At 43.1% G+C, this 26,351-nt stretch overlaps 1 protein-coding gene across 6 annotated transcripts in view; it reads right to left on the bottom strand.

Annotated features, from left to right (window-relative positions):
• The window catches only part of nectin1b (nectin cell adhesion molecule 1b), a 230,068-nt gene extending 204,003 nt beyond the window's left edge, over positions 1–26,065 (bottom strand). For all 6 annotated transcript variants that reach the window (XR_012594608.1, XM_074640451.1, XM_074640446.1 and 3 more), the window contains exon 1: positions 25,459–26,065. Coding sequence is in view for 5 of the 6 variants with exons in the window: in XM_074640451.1 (XP_074496552.1) it covers positions 25,459–25,510 (52 nt within the window). In the remaining variant the exon portion in view is untranslated. The remainder of the gene's footprint in view (positions 1–25,458) is intronic.
• Positions 26,066–26,351: the final 286 nt, after the last annotated feature.

Raw genomic sequence — 26,351 nt, 5'->3', positions numbered from 1 at the left:
GAATCCATCGGTACCAACCATGTCATACTAACTTATTGGAAAGAATGCTAAATAAAGCTATGAAGTTACGCTAAATTATGGCGAGGAAAAACTGACATGGCCATTTTCAAAGGGGTCTCTGACCTCTGACCTCAAGATATGTGAATGAAAATGGGTTCTATGGGTACCAACGAGTCTCCCCTTTACAGACATGCCCACTTTATGATAATCACATGCAGTTTTTTGCATGGATTACAAATGTATTATTTTTGCCTATACTAAAATGGTGTATTTGAATATTTCTGCATACTGGAGTCCTTAAACAGTCTTGGAATTACATAAATTGGATATGACTGTAAAGCTGAGACCAACTGTATTCAGGTGTGATGATGTTAGTCCTCATAGTAGCCATTTCATCTAGAGACCATTTTTTGAAACTTGACCTCCCTGTATAATGACCTGTGGTGACCTCTAGGATAATCACAGCATCAAGGGACTTTACAGCCACAAACTAGAGACCTAGAGCATTCAGAGGATGGATGACATCTACCTGCTGACTTCTTATCTACCTCTGAGCATCCTCCCTCCCCCATATATATCCCTACCCCTCTGATAAAAGAGGGCCGGATGGTAAGGGGTTAACTTACTTCCTGCCCATTCTGCTGGACTTGCATGTAAACTTGAAGGCTGTAAGAAAATCCATCAGGCTCAGGATCTTGAATAGATGCCGTATTCACAAACACATACTGCACTCGGCCTGAAAGGCGGAGGTCAAAGGTGCAGCAACAAGAGGAAGCCAAGTGTACTCAGAGTGTGCCACACCTGGCAACAGCGCGACAGACCTCTGGATGAGTGTGATTAACCCCCTGGCCTGCTAGCTTTGTTTTCTTCTGGCTGCATCTGCTCCAGTGAAGCAACGCAGGCTGCGGGAGTTAATGTACCGGTGAAGAAAGCCGGCCAGCTGCAATCTTTGAAGGTCCAGAGAAAAAAAAGGGGGGGTCTTGGCCAAGACCCTGAGAGGAGGACGGCGGAAGATGGATCTGTCTGTCTCGGATCACCTTTTCCCTGTTTCAAAAAGACAGCGAGACATTTGTGCCAATGCGTGGACCGCGGGGGCTGCAGCTTGTAAATAAGACATTAACCTCTGTGTTTACGAAGGGAGAAATGTGGGTTTTCTTTCATTGCAAAGTGCTTTTCCATAGCAGAGCAGCTACTGTAGCCCTATGAGGGATGGGCGGGGGGGTGGTGAGGCAAAGAGTAATAAAGCGTGTCAGTTCCTTTCGAGGGATAAAAATATTAAATCTTTCCGTTTTCAGAGAAGGGGTCCATTTTCATTTTTCACTGCCGCCTTCGCTCTCTCTCGCCGACTTGAGAGGGGAGGAAAAAAATGGTTCTGTCTCGGATATGTGTGCCAGGGAAATCAATCTATTAGCTATAAGCGCTGAAATAAGTCGCTTTCTCATTATGTGGAGGGGAGCTGCACAGTGATGCTGCAGAGTGCACTTACTCGTGCACACAATGAGGTCAGCACGTGACCCCCCCGCCTCTCTCTCTCTCTCTCTCTCTCTCTCTCTCTCTCTCTCTCTCTCTCTCTCTCTCTCTCTCTCTCTCTCTCCAGTGCTGGGTACAAACACATCCCTTCTGCAGAGCTCTGGGGCGAAGCGTTAAGGACCATCTGACTGAATCCTTAACATGATGCCGCCCTGACACATCCAGTTGGATGTGTCAGGGCGGCATGTGTGCATGTGTGTGTTGCTAAAAATACTTCAACACATGCAAGCTGGGGGATTGGATAGTATAGTACCTCACCACTGTGTGTGTGTGAGTTTGCGTGAAAGAAAAGCCTCTACACACACTCTATTGTCATGCATGAGTTGGCGGTCATGCTGCCCGAGCTCATTCAGTCTCTCTTGGACATATTCATTTCCTCCGATGCTTAAAACATGCGATTGGAGGAGGCGGAGCAAACAGCTTTGTACTGATAAATCACAGAGTACGTCTCTCTGCGGAAAAGGTTACACGTTTTTTAAATGGATCCTTTTTTATTCATCTTGGTGGGATTTTTCCCCGCTCATCCTTTTGATTTATCGCACATCAACCGGCTCTTGAGTTTTGAAGCCTTGTTGATTCACACGAGGCTGACAGCTCCTGACAGGCTCCTATAAATATTAATCATAAATCTAAGGTTCAAGTCATGGTGGTGAATAATCTGAAAGACATAGGCAGTCGAGAATATTAATTAACTACATTTAATTAATCCTCTGAATAAACTGGCGCGGAATGTCGTCTCACGGCTGCATTACCTGAGTGAGAGGAAACGGACGTGATCGGTCCTGACTTTGAAAGTTTTGTGAAAGTAACTACATCATTAATATGTAAATTAATTCAGCTTTTATTTTATTTTATTAAACTGTCAATCAATTAAAATGTTTAATTGCGATAAATCGCGTGATTGTCCGTAGTTCATCACGATTAATCACACATTAATCGCACATTTTTTATCTGTTCAAAATGTACCTTAAAGGGAGATTTGCCAAGTATTTAATACTCTTATCAGCATGGAAGTGGGCAAATATGCTGCTTTATGCAAATGTATGTATATATTTATTATTGGAAATCAATTAACAACACAAAACAATGACAGATATTGTCCAGAAACCCTCACAGGTACTGCATTTAGCATAAAAAAATATGCTCAAATCATAACATGGCAAACTGCAGCCCAACAGGCAACAACAGCTGTCAGTGTGTCAGTGTGCTGACTTGCACCAAACTGCATATCCTCAGATTGCAAGCAGTAGTTTAAATTCACTGACATGGTGACATTTCACTGGGTATAGGCTACCTGAGGTGGGACCAAGTCATTGTTTTGTAAGTCTCAAGTCTGTGACTCAAGTCCCAACTCAGGTCTCGAGTCCTAAACAGGCTTCTGAGCTCTTCACCAGATGTAACGTCATTTTAACAGCAGAGTAACTGGATCCATCTGGTGATCATTAACATAACATTAGTTCTTCATGGTTTTCTCCTGAAACTTGATTGGATGCTGTTGGATCGGTTCAAACAAAGTGGATCTGAGGAGTTAAGTGTACGATAATCAAATGCAAGTCCTAATAACATTCACCGGAAACAAGAAGAGTCCAGAGTTCAATAAAAAAAAAACACCACTTTTCAGAGATTTAGCAATAAGCAACAAAAGATAGAAATTCAGTTTGTTCAGTTCAGTTCAGCTTTTTCCCCCACGAGTGAATCCTCTTCTCGAACATAAAGGATTTCTGCATCTCTGGATCTCTCTGCTGCATGACGCTGTTGTGTGTGTGCGTGTGCGTGTGTGTGTCAAACTCCGACAGAGAGATTAGAGGACAGAAGCAGCCGCATTTGGCGCTTGGTGGGTGTTGATTTTGGACCCTCGGTACTGTAGATAAAGAGTACCGTCAAGTTTTTAGAATTTTGGAATCAACTTGGTACCGAAGTATCGGTTCACGTGACATCCCTACATAGAACCCATTTTCATTCCCATATCTTGAGGTCAGAGGTCAAGGGACCCCTTTGAAAATGGCAATGCCGGTTTTTCTTCGCCAAAATGTTACATAAGTTCGGAGCGCGACAAGCTAGTATGACATGGTTGGTACCAATGGATTCCATAGGTTTTTCAGTTTCATACACCAGTATTTACACTAACAGGTTAAGCGAGGACGCTGGCATTTCTCAGCAGTATTGTGTTTTTTTAAAAGAAGTGCCAAATTTTATTGCCGGGAAGCAAAATAGTACCGTAGTAACGAAAACACTTTGAATATTTTTTTCTCTGGTTTTGACCAGAGTTGTGCCAGTTGTCCCAGGTTGTACCAAAACAAGCTTGAATTTGTTTCAAATTTTTAGTTTCTGTTTTTATATGATGCCAGTACCTCCACTCTAGCTTTAAAACTGAGCCCACTAGCATTAAAACGAATTTGCGTCAACGCATTATTATCGCATCAACCTTGACAGCCCTAAATTAAAACCTTTGTTTAACCAGGGAAATCAGCTGAGAACATTTACAATAATGACTCAGCAATTTTGGCATTCAGGCATCAAACCTGTGGGGGCAAGTTTTGGACTCCCCTCGAAGATTGGGAAATAATCTACAATTATGTTTCACATAAACTCGCATTATCGCAAAGCAGCAATGCCCGTAATCCTCTCATCATTCATAAAGTCTAATTCCTCATCCAACGGCATGAACATCAGTAGGCCTACTGTCTACATGCAGACGAGCTAAACAAATGAGTCTACACATGCAGCACAAAGGGCTTATTCATGCCTGGGAGATCCTCCTACCCATCCTTGAAATGCCTTTAATTCAGAAATATAACGCAGCATTTAATGGTAGTTTTAATTGGTTCCCCTCTTGTATTTCTACAGGTCTATCAAATAAAAAAAAAAAAGATTTGTCAGATGAGAACTCTGTTCAAGGTGTGTGGGAAGGCAAACCTCAAAAGGCGCACAGATAAGCCTTTCATTCCTGGCTTTTGTTTATCTCACAGGGAATTTTAAAAGGATATCATTCATTATTCAAACTGGTATTTGCAGAATACAGACTCTTAGCTGTGCTTAGTTTTGGAGACGCGCTTTGTGTAAATGTTAAATAAACCAGACCTTTTGCTCCGGGGATTACCTTGCAGCTGCATGACTGTCATTCCCATACTCAATAGAGAGATCCCCCACAATAGGACTATACTATTACACAAAGCATTTTGTACAGCGCTCTTCGATAGAGTGCGAAAACTGCTAATCCGGCCCATCACTTCTCCATTTTTTTTTCTAAATATAATACCATTAGCCCTCAGTTATCTAAATGCCCACTTTCCCTTCAAACAGAACGACGCCGTGGCCTTCTCCACAGCCGGCTGTGCTTAACCAGTTCCTCCTGCTGTGATTGTTGTGATTATTTTGATCTTGCGGTGACGGTGATTGAAGATGCCTTATTGTGCAGTGCAGGTTGTTTTTTTTCTCCCTGAAACGCATTGAGACATTTTCTGTGTTTATCCTTGGCGAGAGCACGGCAGCCGACAGCGATTGCGAGTCGAAGTTCAACGTTTTGTTGATTTGGGGTTTGGAGGTGATGCAAGAGGAATTATGAAAATGACAGCTTCTATGCAGGCAAATGCTACTGCTGCAAACCACCGGGGTGTTTAGAAGACCGCTGCAAATATTGTTGATTTCACTAGGTGGGATTTCTTTGGTTTAGTTATGCTTTGTGTTTCCAAATCAATGCCATAAACTCCTAGAGGGACTTGGATACTGTATCTGCCATCCATCCAATTATTTTTACAAATACATACTTTTAGAGAAAGAGTGGGCCTGATTTTCACACAGCATGAGCATATTGTCATTATTAATAAATGAGAGGAAACACAAATGTGCCAGGGCTCAGCACACGGACATTTGGGCTTACTGTAATAACCTGGAGGGTACAAACAAGTAGAGTTATCCCGATAACAGTATCAGAAATGTGTCCGATACTGCCCAAAATCCGGGATCGGCGAGTACACCAGTCTATGCAGCGATTCCGATACTGCCCAAAATCTGGGATCGGGTATCAGTGAGTACACCAGTCTATGCACCAATCAGATAGTATAATTTATTAACCCAGAAAAAAATCAACTCGTTTAACCAGAAATTAATTTGTCTTTGCCGCGGAATTGTTATTTATTCCTAGCTTCATTTATTTATGTTCTTTGTAACTGACAAACTAAATGATAAAATAAAGTTCTATTGCATTCATTCTCTGAATGTATTTGTTTTTTACAAAATGTTTAACACATCCATACATGGTCAGTGGTAAACAGCTGTTAAATACTAATAGTAATAATAATAATAATTATATATAATTTGTAATCATGCTGGTATCAGATCAGTACTCAGTATTGGCCTACACCGCAAGTTCAGGTATCGGAATCGGTATATGGATGGAAAAAAATGGTATCAGAACATCTCTCCAACCAAGCAGGGTGAGTCAATTATCCCAGACAATCAAGTGAAGCGCACCGCTGAAGTGCGTACGCCGGAACAAACAGCAACGTCTTAATCTACGCGGTAAAATGTATTCTCAGATGGCACTGAGGTTTCCGCTTGATGGATTCTCCGAGCTCAAAGCGTGAAAAGCAGTTGTGGACGTCAAGAATCCCCCGACACTCATTCACCGATGATCAATTTCCCATCCTCCATCCTCTGGCCTGCCCTCACGCATCAGCATCAATCCAACACGAGTAAATACAGTGAGTGGCTTAATGCATTTTTCCTCTCCAGGGATGCTGCAGACCAAAATGGCATCGGCGGGGGTAAATAAATAAATATTCCGCTGAGTGGTGGAGTGGATTGCATTCTGGTGAATAGAGAACAACCTTTCTTCCCCCTTGCTGTCCATAAAAAGGGAATGAAATGCTTTTTTAGTACAGGCTTCTGAGCATAAACAGCCACGGACACGGTTGAAGAGGAAGAGTCCGGAGTTGGGTGCTACTAAAAGTATAGCGATAAAGCTCAGTTCAAATAAGGAGAGAGGAGCCAGGCCCTTGTTAAACAAATCAAAAAAAGGCACCGGTGCGTAGTCAGCATGTGCACTTGAGGAGGGATAATTAGAGTCCTTCTTTAGCGTGGCCTCCATTCAGACTGCAATCAGGAGTTTGGCACAACAAGGACTATATGAAAATCACTCCAGCTAACTAGGTCCGTCCACAGCGCTCCGCCGTGACTTAATCCTTTGGAAAGGCGGTTTGTTTCTCATCACTGCACCAGTTCATGTCAAGCTATAAATGTATTGCCCCCTTTGGCAATGACAGGACGGACATACAAAAACAATCCACGCAGCTTAAGGGGCAAACGTGCATGGGCGAGACCGGCTGCATGAAAGTTTACTCGGTCACTCTTTCACAGCATAACATCATACGATTTGATTAATCTCCCCGAGCCCATAATCTAGGGTGCTGCCCACACTAGAGCGCAGCAGCTCTCACCCCACCTCTGCACAGCAGCAGCAGCAGCAGCAGCAGCTGGATAAGCCGTGATAGGACGAAGGGGAGCAAATACACATCCAGCGCTCATGACCTTGACTGGAGAGCAGGCTGACTGACGGCCTCTCTGTCTTTTCACCCTGCTGAAAAAGGGGCCCGGTCCAATTACAGGCGCTGGGTACATTGTCTTGTTAACTTGAGCTCTGACTGTACATTTGGTGCAGCTCGGAGATCAAGCGGCTCGCCGGGGTTTAAATTGACAGAGCTACCTTTTTCCCGCTGTCACAGCCTCCTGTGTCACTCTGTCACTGGCAGGTGATGCCGGAGCAAAATAAAGACGTCTGAGGCGACTATGTAGATAGTGACGACATCAAAGTCTGCAGATTCTGACAGCCTTCCCTCCTAGGAGGTCTGACTCTTGTTAAGCGGTCTGGTAGAAACAGATGTTTTAGAATATCATGGAAGAGGCGTACACAGTTAAGTCTGTCTGCCATGACATGTTGACTACAGACAAACACAAACGGTACATGTCCACAGCCTCTGTCCTTTCCACGCTTCCCATTCATTGTCTACATAAGCAGTTGTGCAATGCATTCCTGTAGTGTGACAGGGCGGTTTGAGAGACGGGGCGTCATGTCGGCCGCTTCTCATTTCCATAAAGTTGAGGTCTAGGCTACTTTAAGCAAATCAGAGACGTCTGGCGCAATTCGCCGCCTCTGGAAACGGCAGATTTAGCAACTGTACTGCTTATTTCTCACATTAAAGTGATAGAGTGATCACGTCTGTCCGGGTCAAATTGATCACTACAAGTGGATGATTATTATAACCGAATCTTTGTTGTCGTGCATCATTTCTCATGCAGATTACTATCTAATTGACATTGTGTATTTATTACATGAATACAAAGTAATGAAACGGGCCGTTTCGCGATTTACTGGCTCGCTTCTTCTGCCTTTTCCCCTCACTGAGAGTGAGGCATTGGCATTTTTTGGCCAGCTCTGCAGCGCGAGCAGGCATGAAGATGAACGCCATTTGCCGGGGTTGCTGAATGAGGATCGGAAAAAGTTTCACTTTGGGGGCATTACGTGACCAGGCAGTATCAATCCACTTGACGAGGGTGCTTTCCCCCATGCGCATTCGTTTTTAATTCAGAGATGACTTTCCTTTTCCCATCACGATATCAACGTGCAAAGCAGACGGTCCGCGGGGCAAAGTATCAACGGAGTAAAAGCAAAAAACAAAACATCCATATTAGCGGTTGATCACTGTAACCGTGATCACTATAAGCCATTTCCACTGTATAAGAGAAGAAAGCTTCCAAACGAGCCGCCATGTTGGTTCAAGTTTGAAAGCTGGGAGCAGCAGCCCACGAGGGAGAGCGTTCGTCCAATCAGGTGCCTAGTGCCATCAAGTGTCCATTGCTGGGAAGCGGGGCGATCCCTCGCGATAAAAAAACACCCCAATGGGGCATTATGTACCATAAGGGTCACATAAACACCTACTGAAGCTATGGTGTTCTGCAGAAACAGCATTCATGTAGCCTAACGGTTGTAAAAGTGCTGGAACACTGTGTCAATCAATACAAGTTGATCATTGAAAATGATTTGGATAATTTAGAAATCACCAAGAAAAAATCCCAAACATTCTGTCTCAGTTCTTATTATTTTCTTCCACGCCATGGCTCAAATAATTAGAACAAAATAATCAACACATAATGAAGACAGGGAAAGCAATCGTTAGTTACAGCTCCGAGCCCAGATATCTTAACTAAGTGATATTAAACATGTCAGGTTTCACATCGTTTGTGTAACAGAATCCCGTGGCTTCGCTGTGAAACTTGAAAGAGGAAATGGTTGCAGACAACACAGCAGCTGCATTTGATCCCAACTCCGCCAGATTACTAATGAGGTATTGACCTATAAATGGCACTTCAGAAATGACAGCTACCAATATTGACCTTTAAAAGAGGAGTAAATACAAAGAGTGTCTCCCAAAGCTCAGCGCTGTGCCAGAGGTCAATACCAAGACTCCATTAGAGCCATTTAAGTTTAAAAAAATGCCACATTTGGCTAAATGATCCTGTGGACCAGGCATGGAATATGTGAATGTTTAAATAACACACACAGGGAGGATGCGAATGCTGGCTGGCAGTCTGAGGAGCAGGAGGCGACCTAGCCGAGCAGACCGCGGCTCTGAAATACGCCCGAGTGTTAATTGGAAACACGGCACAACTGCTGCCTCGCTGAGGCGTGTCATTGGAAAGGAAATAAGCACGGGCAGCGAAATATACAAAGACACTCATGAGGATAAAGGAACACGGCTCCATATGATTGGAGCGGGCAGATGAGACGACGCTAAGTACACATCTGACTGAGGCAACGCTGTAATAATCTTAACATAGATAAATAGCACTTTGTTGAAAAATAAAAAATGTTGCCCCCTCTGGACTTACTGTAAATACATCTGTATGTAAAAAAGTTCCATATAAACTTCTTCATTCTTCCTGTTTGTGACATTCTAGCTTACTATTGGTGTCAGATTTGTACATGTAATTCAAAATATCATTATTCTCATGTTTTGGGCTAATTGAGTGATTAACATGTTCTATGCCCCCCATTAAATCCTTTGGATCATACTTTCCGAAAATCTAATATTGCTATATATAAGGGCTGTCAATCGATTAAAATATTTAAACATGATTAAGCGCATGATGGTCCATAGTTAATCGCAATTAATCGCAAATTAACAATTTTTTTTTGTATCTGTTCAAAATGTACCTTAAAGGGAGATTTGTCAAGTATTTAAAGGGTACATATTATGCTCATTCTCAGGTTCATACTTGTATTTTGGGTTTCTACTAGAACATGTTCTAACATTCACATACACTGCAACAGGAAATAAACTGGGACACATTTAGTATGTTTATGTTTAAAACTGTGAAATTGTCTAAATATTATAGATTTGTGACATCACAAATGGACAGAAATCCTGACGGCTTGTTTCAAAGGTACCGTTTCTGAATACGGGCTGTGTGTATTTCTCCATGGATTTAGCGTTTTGATACTTTCACAGTATTTATACAGCACTTAAACCTGCTTTATAATATAAAAGACATGAAAATCTCACTTTTTAAAATATGGGACCTTTAATCTCTTATCAACATGGGAGTGGGCAAATATGCTGCTTTATACAAATGTGTGTATATATGTATTATTGGAAATCAATTAACACAAAACAAATGACAAATTTTGTTCAGAAACCCTCACAGGTACTGCATAGAACCCATTTACATTCACATATCTTGAGGTCAGAGGTCAAGGGAATCCTTTGAAATGGCCATGACAGTTTTTTCCTCTCCAAAATTTAGCGTAAGTTTGGAGCATTATTTAACCTTCGCGACAAGCTAGTATGACATGGTTGGTACCGATGGATCACTTACCTAAAAATCACAAGTTCCGTTAATGCGTTAAAGAAATTAGTGGCGTTAAAACAAATTAGCGTTAACTAACTTTGACAGCCCTAAAGACAATACAACTTTATGTAAACAATTTACAGATAAACTATTTTTATTTTTCTTGTTTGAGACATTCTAGCTTTGTATTGGTGTCACATTTGTACATGTTATTCAAAATGTCATTATGTTCATGTTTCAGGCTAAATTGAGGGATTAACATGTTCTGCCCCCCCCCCCCCATTGAATCCACTGGATCAAACATCCTGAGAAGCTGATTAAGTTATTCGATTTTCTTTTATTGGGATGATCTAACTGCATCTGTTCCAGATGTATCATACAGGTACACTGCTGCACTGTCAGACGAGTACCTCACACACACACTCCTGGTGCCCCCTATGACTGTCCCACACCCTACCCCCATTCCCTGACCTCCATTTCCCTGTTGGTCAGTCCACAGCAAATCCGAAAAGCCTCCGAGCATCTCCATGGCGACGGGCCTCAGTCGAGCAGATGGCCTCAGTGTGCCGCGCGGCAATTAAAGAGGGAGCGCCGAGCGAGGGGGAAAGAAAGTGGGTCAGGATCAGGGGGGGGGTGAGCAGGGCCGGCAACGTGAAGCTGCCTCTGCCTCGGGCCTGCGTGCGCACGGACGTATGTGCACACATATATACACGCGTGTGCTCACGCCTCGGTGAACTCCTTCCAGGGTCTTCCCAGGAAAAACAAACCAGCCACCGAGCGTCAACGGAGGGAATAAAAAAGGGGGGTTAGGGAGCCCCCCCGAATCTCTCCAACGGGGAGAAGTCAGAAAAACTTCCACCAGAATTACACGGGCAGATCCCACCGCCCAATCAATAGGATTAACCCTTTAAATCCCATCAGCAACATACAGAACCAGCCCCCCTGTTAGTTGTAATACCTCCACTGGAGCGCCACTCCCTCTGGCTTCTCCTCTTTTTTTTTGTTCAGCTTCACCAAAATTTCCCAAACAGCGGGGATGAAACGCACCCTTGGCGATGTGGGGGCAAATCCAATCAGTTTCATCCCCCCCCCAACTACTTTCATCGCATATTGAGTAGTCCATTGAAACACGGGGACTTCAATTTAATCTCGACTTGAACCCACTTGTTCAGAAAGATCTGATTGAGCTTCTGAAATCGCTCATTACTCCAATTAAGAAAAGGCTTTAATTAAACTAATTCAGCGGACAATATGGTCTTCAGCACATTACGGAGCTTTTAATTCAATTTACTGTTTTTCTGTGTCATAATATTCCTGCAGTTATGCAACGCGTTTGTTTAATGGAGAGTTGGTGTAGGGGGGGGGCGGGGGGGGGGGTTCCGTTGGCTGGCTTAGGAAAAGAAAAAAAAGGTCTAATGAGCCGGAAAAAATTAAATGAACTTTTATTTGCACAAGTCTTTTCTTCCAGCGAGCAGCCCCCGACGTGCCTAAACACAACTTCAGCCAAGAGCACTATTTCAAGGCAAACTAGAATCACCCCTTGGAACACAGCCTCATTCAGGAACAGCATGACCCCCTCTGCAAACTCCCATCCCCCGCGGGGTCGACATGTAAATCTCCATTTCCCCTTCTCTGTACATTCAGGCTGTTATTTTCCCTTGCAAATTCTCCTCCGCGACTTAGGAAGGAAGGTAGGTACGATCATTAAACCCATTCTGCAGAGCAATTTGAAACTTGGCGTCCTGAGAGGTACGAGTCTGCGGGCCAGAGGAGGGGAGGTATTTTAAGGTTTTTTTGCAGCGGTATTAAACAGCCTCTATATCAAGTTTCTCATTCCAACATTTGTTCCTCTTTAGCGTCTATTTTCAGTTCCATAATGCTGACGAGGAAGGTACACAGTGCCGGGAACAATCGCGAGCCACTGTATCCAAATAAACAGATTGAAATGCACTACGTGAACCCAACATATGGTTACAGTGGGAGAAGAAACTCGGATACATCAATAAAAGGCAGGAAGCTACACTGTTCACTTTCTCTGTGTGAGACTACGAGCTACGTGGGTGCAGGTTCAGTGAGTGGGCGTTCTTGTGGCCACTTATATCTGCATAACTTATCATATAAATGTTGTAGCTCATATGTTGGACACGTGGGAGGGACGGTGGGGGAACCCTTGACCCCCCACTACCAAACCTTCTGTTTCCCTGGCCCGATGTGACATTTGGCACCTTCGTGGCTCGACTGACAATCGCTGTGAACTACAAAATGTCCCCACGTGATTCCTGTACTGGTATCAAAGCCCCTCTCCAGATTCCTGACTGGTTAATTCCACTTGCAAAACCTGCAGCCAAGCAAGACGTGTGCTGCCAGAGTGGAAGCTCCCATGTGGAAACCCCTGGCAAAGTTGTTCAGCTGGAAGAGGCAAGAAGAAGTGAGGAGGAGGAGGAGAGGTGGGTGGTGGAGGGGGGGTACAGCAGGCATTTTATATGCAACCATTCTGCATTAAAGGATTTCCTCCAGGGGAAATAGTAAAAAGTAACACACAAAAAGTCCATGCCAGCTAGAGGTCAGGTCAAGGTCAACTATGACCTGGATCACTCTCTAACCTTAAGCAAAGGTTTTTGGTTTTCTAAACTTAACCATGGCTCTTGGTTACCATGACAGCCTTCTGCTAACCTAAACACTGGAGTTTGGTTGCCACGAGCTGCAACAACAGGAATATCAACTGAACCATTGAACATTTTGCAAATCTAAAAAATTTGATCTGATACCTTTAAGACAGAAGAAGACATAAATTTTCTCTCCAAAAAATAATAAATCAATGCAAAACAGCTGCAAATCAATGTAATGTGTAGCACATGTCACCACATACTGTATGTTTGTAGACAAAAAAAAACTGCAGTGCATTAAATTATAGTAATAAAGTTTTACGGGCTCCATTTTTATTTATATTTGACCCACATGTTTTGTAATTTAAGTTTATTGTGCATAACGTTACAAAATCTGCTATGATCTTATATTTGCTGTCATCTTTCATACTGTATTCTTCAACCTTAAATACATGTTTACCACGACTTCAAACTGATTTGACGCAACCTTGCCAAAATGCTCGTTTATGATGATCTGACACCAATTAGTAGGCTAGAATGTCCCCAAACCGGGAAAAAATGAAGTTTATCTGGAACTTTTTTACATACAGTCCAGAGGGGGGGGAGTTGAATATTACAAATTACTAGGGCTGTCAATCGATAATATTTAACTGTGATTAATTGCATGATAGTCCATAATTAATTGTGATTAATGGCAAATTAATTAAAAATATGCTGCCATATGCAAATGTATGTATATATTTATTATTGTAAATCAATTAACAACACAAAACAATGACAGATATTGTCCAGAAACCCTCACAGGTACTGCATTTAGCATAAAACATATGCTCAAATCATAACATGGCAAACTGCAGCCCAACAGGCAACAACAGCTGTCAGTGTGTCAGTGTGCTGACTTGACTATGACTTGCCCCAAACTGCATGTGATTATCATAAAGTGGGCATGTCTGTAAAGGGGAGACTCGTGGGTACCCATAGAACCCATTTACATTCACTGATCTTGAGGGACCCCTTTGAAAATATAAATGTCCAAAATTGAGAGTATGTTTGGAGCGTTATTTAGCCTCCTACGAGCCTCCTAGTATGATGGTTGCTTCGTACCAATAGACTCTGTAGGTTTTCTAGTTTCATATGATGCCAGCATCTTCACTCTAGTTTCAAAACTGAGCCCGCTTCAGCCAAATAATTGCACGTTGTGTTGATGCGTTAAAGAAATTAGTGGCTTTAAAAAGAATTTGCATTAACGATTATTATCGTGTTAACTTCGACAGCCCTAATTTAAAAAAAACGAACATACATCGGTTAGGCTCTAGATACTTAAGGATAGTAGAGGACAGATAGGTAATAATAGTAGCGTAATAATGCATTAGGGCCACTGTGTGCACTCTGTGATGGAGACCTCAAGTGTATGTGCACATCTTCTAGAGTGTGAGTCTATGCTCATATAAGTGTCTCCTAATAGATGTCAGGAATGAAAAGAACTTAATGCATGTTCCCCTTGTCTTTTTTTCTCTCCTTTTACTAGCACTAGAGGTTCTGTATTTTGTGATATAGTGTAGTGCATTTAGAGGAGTAAATATAGTTGGAGCAGAGCAGCGCCATACTCTACAGCTTTGCTTTTATGCATACAAGTCAATAAATAGGTGCAGTGCTGACGCAGACTCTGTCTGTTACAGCTCCAGATAAAGGGATGAACACAACCCCTTTTCCCCGCTCGCAAGGTGGGACTAGTGCTTCCATTACCCACCTCTTTTTCACACATATTTAAATACAGCATCTACTGATAGAGACAGACAGTGCAATGCCAGTAACAAAGAGAGGGCACACAGGAAGGAGGCGGAGGCCACTAGGGCTGTGTATTAAGTAATACAATACGTATCATGATACAGGGGAACAATTCAATATATTGTGATATATTGTGATACTGTAAGCAAGGCAATATATATATATATATATATATATATTATATCGGGTATCGGGTCCAGTACTGTGCTCATGTACTCTCACTCACAAAACGGCTCCAATACCACTTTACGGCAGCGTGACGTTAACCTCTCGTCACCATCTTTCGGGTCCTATCGCACGGAAAACTGTCATAGTATAAAGAACACACCGTGATATGCATCAAATCTGAGTAAAAAAAGTTTTATGCAGTCAGAACAGTGGGATCTGCATTTGCATTGATCACACTCTAAATCACACTCCCTGTAACATCCTATAAACATCCTGTAATCTATGAATTCAAAATGCAGTATTAACGACGCAGTGTTTTGGAGAATCGATACAGTATCACAAAATTGCGATATTCAATATTTTCCTACACCCCTAGAGGCCACGCCTGAGTTTCTGAAAACATTGCAACATCGGAGTGAAACTCAGCCGGGCTTGAAACGAGGGAATCAATAGCAGACTGCATTAGCTGCTTTGGAATAGACCCTGCTAACGAAATGGAAGGGTCAATGCCAAACTGCAGGTTGTGTCTGTGTTTAATCTCCATCTCCATCTCTTTCACAGCAAAGTCGAACTGTGTACACTAACAAACGGGCAGAAATGAAGAATTTCTACCGCGTTTGCGAGGTTGACCTCAATCTCGGTATAATGACAAGCACTGGGAAAAAGCAGGTGTCAGCTGTGGCGCGGGGTGGCGCGAAGAAAAAATATTCTGAGAAATGTTCACACATAAGCAATTGAAACGCCTTTGAATTGAGCAATTATCTTCAAAGTCGATCACAGCGGGGGAAAGGTGCAAACATGAATGAGGGACGCACACTGTGAGGAATATGACAGACACGGAGCTGGCCTGTTATCAGTCATATTTCGCCCGTCTGTCGGTCTGCGCAGGACGAGGGCACTAAGGAGCTTTGCACCAGGCTGCAGCACACGGGAAGCTTAGCTACATGTCAGGGAGAATAAATAAATCTGTGTTTGTGTTTTCTAAGCAACCCCCCCCCAACCCCCCCCAACCTTATAACACCACCACCACTGCTGCTGCACCACCCCCCCTCCTCCCACTCCCATTTACAACCACGCTGTTGCTTTGAAGCGCAGTCAGCTCCCGGAGAGATATCAGTGCGGAATATTAAATGAGCGAACACCATCACTCATTAAAAAGGGAAACATTTCATGAAACAAACCCCCTTTTGTATCAAGTGCTAACCAAGCCGACTCTCAGCGAGCACCGTCCTCAAAGGCAGAGCGAGGAGACAGGAGAGAGGGGAAAGGGGAAGAGATAGAGGGGGAACTTTGTCAAAAGTATAAGAGAAGAATGTAAAGTCGTGGCAGGAGATCAGCTCCGAGCCTCGCGTCACCCCGGGTGCCGCGTCTACTAACAATGACGGGAATCTCTGTACCGCTTTGATTCTGAACCTTTTCCGTAACGAAAAGATTGAAAACCATTTCTAAATTTTCAGAAATGCTCAATCTTTTTTTATTCGAATGTGCTCTGCAAGCTAATATTGCATTTTCAGCTTCGCCCCTGGAGGGTATTTACCAGGGGATGCCATGTGCAGTGGGTGAGCTGGAAGGCTGGTAATGGGATTGACAGATATGGTTTTGGAAGGCGGTACGGATGTTTTCAGTCAGAACTTGGAAACAGTTTGTGTAAATAGTCAATGTCTTATGAGTTGACCTGTTTGAGGTCAGAAAACCGTCAGAAATTTCAGCAGAATTTGCTTTTTTGCAGGATGGAAAAGCCACTTATTCAGCAGTCGAGTGTCAAAAGCACAATAAATCTGCAAAGCAACCGAAAATAAATGGCTCCTTCAAATACTCAGGGCAGGAAGAAACTCTGGAAGATATCCACTTTGAAACTTAAATGGTAACTTCAGTATTTTTCAACCTGAACCCTATTTTCCCATGTGTTTGTGTCTAACCGACTAATAGTGCCAACAATTTCTGAAACCGGTCCAGCATTGAGGGAGATCTCTGTAGACGGCAGCTGCTCACGGGCTGCAATATGGTGCTATGGGGGCAAGTTGGCACCATCATTTATGTCCACTAAAAAATGCTTGTTTTTGCCATGACGCTCTCTGATTGTTATTAGAAGTGTCTGACAACATTATGGAAAGAGTCTCGCTCTTGAAGACGTGTTGCCAGAAGACAACGCTGGAATAGTGAAATATACAGTATATCCATGGTGGAATATACCATGTGATGAGTGCCGGCCGGGCAGAGTTTGTTGTGTTGGAGTACAGAAAGCGTAGCTTGGTGTTAACTAAAAGACTTTCAATGTCATGGATGAATATTTAGATGATTTCAACAATGTGGATGAGTTCTTTGAATTCGACGACCGCCTGTATTTATTTGAGTCAGAGTATACGGATATTCAGATTTCACAACGAAACTTCTCCTTGAGCGGGACTTGGACACAATAACAAACAGACCGGATCAAGAGAAAGGTAAGAAACCTGTTTTATTTCTCCCCAGGCTCCTTTCCATAAAGTTGTCAGACACTTCTAATAAGTAAGTAGGTAAGTAAGTAAAGCTTTATTTATATAGCACCCTTTAAAACACTCCGTTACAAAGTGCTTCACACACAAATGAAACATCAAACACCGATAAAAAAAAGAGGAAAAATGACAATGTGAAACACAGAGACGATGAGAAACAGATGAAACTAAAACAGACAAACACACATGTGGATGAGGCCTATAGAAAGGCTCACCTATAGAGATGGGTTTTTAGAAGCCGCTTAAAACAGTCCAGAGATTCAGCAGCTCTAATAGAGTGGGGGGGAGGTGATTCCAGAGAGTTGGGGCTAAGACAGAAAAGGCCCGATCACCTTTTGTTTTGCAGTTTGAGCGGGGGATGGAAAAAAGGACGAGATTAGAGGATCGAAGTGTTCGACAGGTCGAATATGGAACAAGGAGATCAGCAATGTAACTGGGGGCGAGGTCATGCAGTGCCTTATATGTAATTAGCAAGATCTTAAAGTTGATTCTGAATTTTAAAGGGAGCCAATGGAGGGATGCCAGAACAGGGTTAATGTGAGACCGACGGATAGTTCTGGTTAATAACCTGGCCGCTGCATTTTGAACCACCTGTAGGCGATTTAAAGCAGATTGACTGAGGCAGGTGTAGAGGGAATTACAATAGTCTAGACGGGAGAATATGAAAGTGTGAATTAATAGTTCAAGATCCGTGGAAGACAAGATGCATCTGATTTTTGCAATGTTTCTTAGCTGGAGAAAGCAGCTAAGAAACATTACAATAACAATCTGAGCCTGTCGGTGGTAAAAAGGAGCACTTTTAGTGAACGTAACGTCACATTGAACTGCTCACTGGCCCTCGCAGGTTGTTTAGAAGCTGCTGTCTACAGCGCTATCCCTCAATACTGGACCAATTTCAGAAACGTGTTGTCCCCATTAGGAGACCCATTACGAGACCCAATTGGGGCAGCAGTTTGCCAGTTTGCCTCCTGTGCCCTGCTCCTGGGCAATCTCTCCATTAATGCATGTGTATAGGTCATGTTTGTGCAAGTGTGGGTATGCATTTTGTGCCTGTTTGTGTTAAAAAAACTAAAAACTGTGAATTAAGACACAAACACATGGGAAAATAGGGTCCAGGTTGAAACATACTAAAGTTACCCTTTAAGAACAACTAAACACTACATCTTAACAGAGGACTGATAAAATAATGTCACTATCAGATTGACATTGTTGTCAGGGACCAACTTTGATTAAATATTTAATTGAAGGCCTTTTATTGGCCCGATGCATCAGCCGGCTGATATATGGGTCTGACCCAGGACAGGAAGAGAGGCAGAGCTGCAGGCCAGCTCTTGTCAAACAAAACTGCACAAGTCAGCACAAAATTCAACAGAGTCAAACAGCAGAAAACGTGGCAACGGCATCAACTAGTCCATCAAGTTTTAAAATGACTCCCAGTCCAGCTCAAGTAGAGCCGCGAGCACACAGTCAGTGTAACACAACCTAATAGTTAATCAAGACCTAATACAATGATGGGTTTTTTGGTACCAGGTCCAAATTTGGCTACAAACTTAGTTTTTCTACATTACAGGACCCATTTTCCCATTCATCCTCAGACTCAGCAGGTTGTTCACTGACTAGTTATCAGGACTCCTTTGCTTCTTAATGGAGGAACATCAGCCCGGCTGCCTGTTGTAAATTGACTTGTTCAGGCAGGCAGTCACACGGGGGGGGGGGGGGGAGCTGCACTGATCAGATCTGCTTTATTTTAAAAGGCACAGAGCCTTAGTAGGAAGACCAGGAATTATCCACTCTCTCAATCCCAGATCAGCCCGTGACTAAATGCCCCAGTTGTAAACCCAGACACAAAGCATCATATTCCCATATGATTTCATTTTTTTTAAACCGACGAGGCAGAAAACACAAGACGACTGCATAAAAACATTAAAATGATGCATTGAAAGGCAGCGTTCTCTTCGCACAGCGGCTCGGAAATGGATGAAGTTCCTGTAAAGAAATAAATATGATTTGCCTTTAACTGAAATGACTGATTACAGGTAGTAAGTATAGCGCAAAGAAACCCTACAAGCCATTGGCAAGCCGAAAACGCGGTCCCATAAAAACAGAGCAGACTGTCAGAATCCCTCCAACATGTGAGATTATTTACTTTTTCTTCAGAGCAGATTTACATCCAACCATAATAAGCCTATCCTCAGATGCTGGAACAGCCATCTGACAAACTGCAAGGGGGAAATGTGGAACAAGTGTAGTCAGTCAGCGTCATTCTCATTCTCAAGAGCAGAGCAGGAATTTAACCATTTAATCCCCTCGACAAGGATCGGCTAAACAGAAAGAAAACGACTCAACAGATTAATGCCAAATCAGAAAAAGCTCAGGGCGAGATTTGATCCCCTTTATTGATTTCCCCTTTTCCTTACTTTGCTGATTCTGCGATTTGAGTTGAAACAGAGACGAATTTCAAGGATTTGAAAGCGGAAAAATTGCAGCTGCAGCTTCCTGATAAAACGTGTTTCCCCTCCTGATCCAACATGGTGACTGTCTGGTGGTGTGAAGAAAGCAGAGGAGCAGGAGAGGACACCCGACAGACACCGTACACCACAAAATAACAACCAGATGAAAACACGGCATATGATACTGAACTGCATGTTCTGACAAAACAAGCTATCTGGTAACATTAGACAGCCGGTGTCTGGGACAAACATTACTTGTGATATTTGACTATCCTTTTCCTAAAAATAGCTTCATTCAGCGCTCCAAACGATTTCATCATCACAGAGACGATGCAGACGATCTGTGAGCTCCTCGCCCGAAGGCCTCGAACATTCATTTATTCCTTATCATGAAAATAAAACCCTGCATATAAACTCCAAACAATCGGAAGAGGTGAGCATAATTTAACATTCATCCAGTCTTTATTTGTGCAGTCTCCCGCATGCAGAGAACACTCTATTTTGTCATAACCTTTCCATTATTTAGGTTCAGTGCTTATCGTCATGTTTTATTAATCTATTTTGTGAAACGCGGCCCACGGGGGGGGGGCTGCAAATGTGCATCACGAAACTTGCAAAGAAAAACTGAGAATGTGCCTCTTAGATCGACCGCGGTGGCGTATGGAAGTTAAGATACAAAAAAGTTGGCAAATATTTTGCCAAAGAAAAGAAATTAATGAACTCCCATTCCGGAATCATAACAGACAAAAAGAAGAAGCCTTCGCCTGCGCGGAGACATCTCATGCAGTGTTTGGAGAAGGATTTGCTAAAGAGCTGACAGCAGAACCACAATGAGCTAAAATGCTCAAAGAGATCAAGTTTGAGTGGCCAAGTACCTCCATTAGTTTCTATGGCAAAAAGGGAAGCTTAATCTCCTGTCAGCTCCCCTCAAGCTAGTCTCCCAGGACTCTCTCGCTCTCTCTCCCATCCATCACCTCAGCAGGGACCAAAAGGGAGACTCCCCGAAGGAGCGAGGATCAGAGCAATTTGCATTCACACTCAAACCATCAAGGCCCAACAATCCCACGGCGACTCTCTTTCTATTTCATCACAACTGTCATCCGAATGAAATGTAAAACGCCACGGACCGGCAATTAGTACAGTTTTCCTTCAAAAGAGAGAAAGTCAAAATGCTAATTACAACGTTCCAGCAGTATTCGTTCCATGACCCCATCTGAGGAAACGTTCCCCCCGCCTGTTCCACTGCTCAACATCTATTTCAACACTATTTATGAACATGCCTGCAATTGTCCTCCTCAGACCCCCCCCGACTGTTCAGTCAATCAATTCAAGCTGAAGTACGTGACATTTCACACACAAGGGTAGGCTTCAGTGTGCTTTAAATGAGTCTGACAAACAAACACACGCTCCGGCGGCACAGCGTGTGACCGGCTGTCATGAGTTCGAAATGAACTGTTGTGCGTCAGACGTTCGGTGACAAGCTCGTGCATAGGAATCAGGCCAGTTTGGCTGCGCAATTAACCCTAAAGAGTCAAACAATAAAGGTGTCTATCAAAGAGGAAACAGGAAACATCACCCGCGGTTCACAGCTCTCAGGAGACGCCACGTGAGCATCAATCTGCGAATAAACACGATTAAAAGGGCGGCGACACACAGAATAGCGCCGCTCTGTTGTGGTGTTGGTAGAGAAACTTGTTGCTCGATTATGTAAAAAAATCATCATCACAATTATTTTGTTCAATATTGAGATCACGATGAACTACTCATTGACTTTTTGGAAACACCGTGCATTTAGAAACAAAATGATGCACATTTTAAAGTTAAATGCATCAATCTGGTGCACTTTGAGAGCCAAGTTAAGAGGCTAGGTCTACAAGAGCACACAGTTCTTCATAGAGCTAGTCTCTTCATTTAGCTCTCGTAGTGCAGCCATCCCTGACCCGCCAAAGCAGGAAAGCGAAAGTGTGCTGCCGTAAAGGAAAGGGGTGCGCTGGATTTATAACACGAGACAAAACAAGAGCGTCATTGTGAAACGGAATGTGGCACAATACTCATTTTATCCCAAGTATCTTGTTTTCATAATTGAAAGTAAAATCCGATTAATCGCCTTACGACCAAACATTCAAGAGAAATTCCTGAGACACTGCATGAAATGAGTGACAGAACCGAACCACAGGGGTCTCCAGCAGAATGATTTTAGCCCGCATGCTGCCAAGTCATTAAAAAGATTAGAATTCACAACTGCACAATTTCCCTTCCTGAATAATAGTACATTCAAAGTTGATGCTCGTCCACCATTCAACACTCATTTCCCAAATGTTTAATCCAACTAAGATGAGGAATTAGAAGCTGGAAAATCTCTTTATCCCACCGCTGAGAGTGATATCTATACGGGCTCGTACAGCACCAGGACCCCAGGATGGAGCCAAGCCATAAACAACCACCTGGTTGCTAACTCCGTTCACACTCAATTAAATACCCCATTGCAATGCTGGAGAGACCGAGTGCTAATATAAGAAAGCAGGAGCAGAGCTGCTGTTATTATTCACAGATCCATTATTCTCAACGTTCCTTTTATTTGATAATCTATTTGGCGAGCGGCTCGGAATATTTTTCTGTTTGTGAATTTGGCACTCTCGTGCTTTCTACAAATGGTTATTACCATGACAAGCACAAATGGCTTTCCCTGATGGATAACTGCAACAGGGTTTTGCTGCTACTTGCATTTGTTAGGGCCCATTCTCCCACTTGTTTGTGCTTCTGTAATGATGGAAGAGTCTGGAACATGTTGTATATCAATTAAGCCATCAAAGACGGTGGGCATTTATGGCAACGCCCTTTAACCTCAGGGGTGAAAGAGCAGATTCTTGTTTTTGCATGTCAAAAGAAATGGGTCCAAACAACTGCTGCAATAAAAAACATTTTCCAAGCCCTTCCTTTCGTGAAGACGTCTGAAAGCATGATTTGTGCAGCCTCTTTTGGTTTTAAATAAACTGCGGCAATAAATAAAAGAATGAAATAAGAGCAAAAGCTATTCGCCACGATGTCTAATTAGGCTTAGAAAACCCCTCCTGCTTTGCTCAAATAAGACGTTTCCAGGACACTTTAAGTGCAATTTTTGGAGACATTTCCCTCTCCCTTGATTGAACAGCTTCAAACGCTTTCCACCGTGAATCCCAAGGGAACCAGTTAATCCTGATCTTCTCCACAAGCAAAGGGATCATCTCAATGTAAATCAGACAGGGCTTTTGATCAAAGTATTCAATCAGTCTTAAAACACATGACGCCACAAGGAGCCTCGCTGCGAACAAGGTCAACGTCGAGCTTGTTCTCGAGCTCGAAGGATGTGGAAAAAAAACAACCCAGTTGTGACAAAAAACATTCCCCCTTGAGAATACATTTGAGACTGGAAAAGGATCACCAAAGCACGACGTAGAGTAAACACGTACAGGCTGCAGTCTGTCAGAGAAAATGAGGATATCAGTGCCGTTCAAAACATGATCCGACATTTCTCGACCACACTTGACCCTCTTCCATTCCGTTCTTAAAATAGGGGCGCCAGACAGAATTTACTTGTCCAAGATGTAAACAAACCAGTAAACTTTCAGCTAAGCCTTAAAACCCCCCTCTGGATAATAGATCACACACACACACATAGTCGGGCGTATACACAAAACATGACGTTTTATTGTTGGCTTGTTTTGTTTTCCAATTAGAAGGTTGTCAATATAACCAGAAGAATGATGCCACTTCCGATAACACTCAAATACACTAATTAAGCATGTGTTTAAATCATTAGGCCCACTTGAGGAAGATTTAAAGGGCAACTATGGCCATTTTTTAAATTCATACATGTTATTCCTATAGTTTAAGACAGTCCAAAAAATCTTAGTAAAAACGAACAACTCTCTCACAAATCCAAAAACTAGAGTGCTAAAACTCAATTTTGTGAAGTCATTGGGTATAACCGCAGTGTGGAACCGCTCCCTAGACAATGAATGGGGAAGAGATGATGACACTGAGAGCACCCAGAGGAATGTCGGGTAGATTTTCTGTTTCACAACTGACAACACTACAAAAGAATGAAGCTCATTCAGGTATAGAAAAAGAAATTCATAGAGTGCTCCAGGTATGACGTATTTTTGTAGGCCAACCAGGAAGTTAGCATCGCCCTGGGTTCCTTCGACTAAAAGCCAATGGGATTGTTCCATTGGATTTTGAATTATGCAGAAAATAAGCTCTGTGGCAAACAAACGTTTTTGATACTTGCACGTTTTGTTCAGCAATATAATATTCACAAATGAGCACCACTTTTTGAAGCATAAATGCAAGTAAAAAGCTAACGTTAGGCTATAAACGAACTACACCCCGGTCGCATGAGTGTGAGTATAAACAACAACGCTGTAAAGGCGGATGTGTCGACGTGATGATGTTTCTTAGTCTCATTTTGCCACTTGTTAGCAACCGCCTTTTTAAAGACTCGTAAAGGCTTAAAAATTCACAAGTGGGATATTTATTGATGTATTTATGGCATAGAACTAAAAATCTCTACGGCTCGTGTTAACCACAGAGCTGATTTCAGGCATCTAACTAACAACAATTAAAAAAAAACTTCAAGACGGGGGAACCGTAAGTGCTAAAATGCTAACTCATGTCCGTGTTTTAGGACTCATTCCTGTATTGTCTATGGAGCAGCTTCAGACTTTGTACCCGATGACATCACAAGTTTGAGACTTGAGACTGGTTTCTGGCTTTGAGAGAGAGGAGCTCATGTTCACACATATTGATTGAACTTTTCCTCAGCCATGGATATAACATATTGGAATTCTTAATTTAGGTGGTGTTCCCCTTTAATGTCAGGATGATCAATGTCAAATCATCACTCCCATTTATCAGCTTCCCTCAACACATCATCCTCCAGCCCAAAACACACACACACTCCATCACCATCACCATCCTCTCTCCGTCTCCTAAAATCTATTAAGCATTCAGGACAATTTCTCAAAGTATGACTGGAGCCGAAGACAAATGTCACCACATCCTGAGTCACTCTTCCTCAGAAGATTATCATGATTGAATAGGAAAACAGCACAAGGCCTGTGGATTTAATTCGCAGTTCAAAATGAAGGATTTCTCCCATAATGGTTCTTTAAATTTTAATAACTCAGCCTACAATATTCAACTAAGAGACAGGAGCTGAGGATAAAAAGGCCACAGGTTTCAATTCTCATTCAGGAGCACTCTGTGGCCATCACAATGAGATATTGGGAAAACTTTCGCACATATCGCCATCTGCCTGCTGCCTGGGTAACTTCATTATTCTGGAGCCAAATAAGTATTCTGCAGCCGTTTGGGTTTTTTTGAGACTGAAAAACACTTTCCAATGTTCTCTCTCTCTCTCTCTCTCTCATTTGCGCATCTTGTTACAAACCATCAGATCGATCCACCCATTCATGCATTAATCAAGTCATTGTGAAACATCACGCACACACACACACACTGGAGCAGAGAGGTGATGATGATGATAGAATAATGCTCATGAATGTGTCAGATGATGTTCCCTCTGCGGCTTACCTTGGACGTGCAGCGCCAGCAGGAGTATCCACATCCCCACACACATCGCCATGGCTCCAGAAACTATCTCTCCTCCGGATCTGGTCTGATAACCTGAGAGTGGATGACCGGGGGTGGGGGGGGGGCTCACTCCAGACGACAAAGACCAAGCATGCAACTTCTGCAAAATCCCACTTCGGCACAAAAGCTCTTAGTCCACCTCCCTCGCTGAGCTGTAGGACACTTTGGCTGAACTAAAGGATCGGTATTGCGCGTCTCCGAGCCAAAGCATCAATGTGACGGCTGCGGCGGATCCCTCTGCTGGAGGAGAGTTGAGCACTAAGTACAACCTACAAAATATATGAGATCCGAGCTGCAGATTAGCAGTTTGAGATGATGGAGTCTTCTAGGAGACAGCAGTGTGAGGAGAGTTGTTGTGAGAGCAGCTCTCTTCTAGTGGAACCATCCAGCCGTGGTCTCTCTCTCCATCCACCGCAGAGCTGCACGACTCTCTCTCTCTCCCCCCCTGCTTCCACTAGCGGGGATCAGAGGTAAAGTGGGCGGGAGGTCCTCGATCGATGCTGCTGGGAACTTTACAACACTTGGAGAGTTCCTCCAGGGGGGAAATGTCGCCTCTTTTTCCTCCTTTCGTCTGCAAATGGACACCTTGATAACAGAGATCTGCTGGCACCGTCCTGGTTGTAGTTCCTTAAGTTCCCGGTTGTCCCGGTTTGTCTGTTGTCTGCAGTACTGAGCCACACGAGCAGCCGGAGCGATCAGATCAGCAGGCCGGGGAAGTTGTTGGAACTGTGGGAATGCTGGGTGGGATGCAAACCCCCCTTCTCCTTTCCTCGTGTTTTCTTATTGTGTGGATGAAACCCAGAGTGGATCTTTATTATCCCGCTATCTTTATC

This window comes from Sebastes fasciatus, chromosome 7, assembly GCF_043250625.1.
Source record: "Sebastes fasciatus isolate fSebFas1 chromosome 7, fSebFas1.pri, whole genome shotgun sequence".
Taxonomy (NCBI): domain Eukaryota; kingdom Metazoa; phylum Chordata; class Actinopteri; order Perciformes; family Sebastidae; genus Sebastes; species Sebastes fasciatus.
The sequence above is the reverse complement of the archived record's forward strand: the minus strand, read 5'-3'. Positions and strand labels throughout refer to the sequence as shown.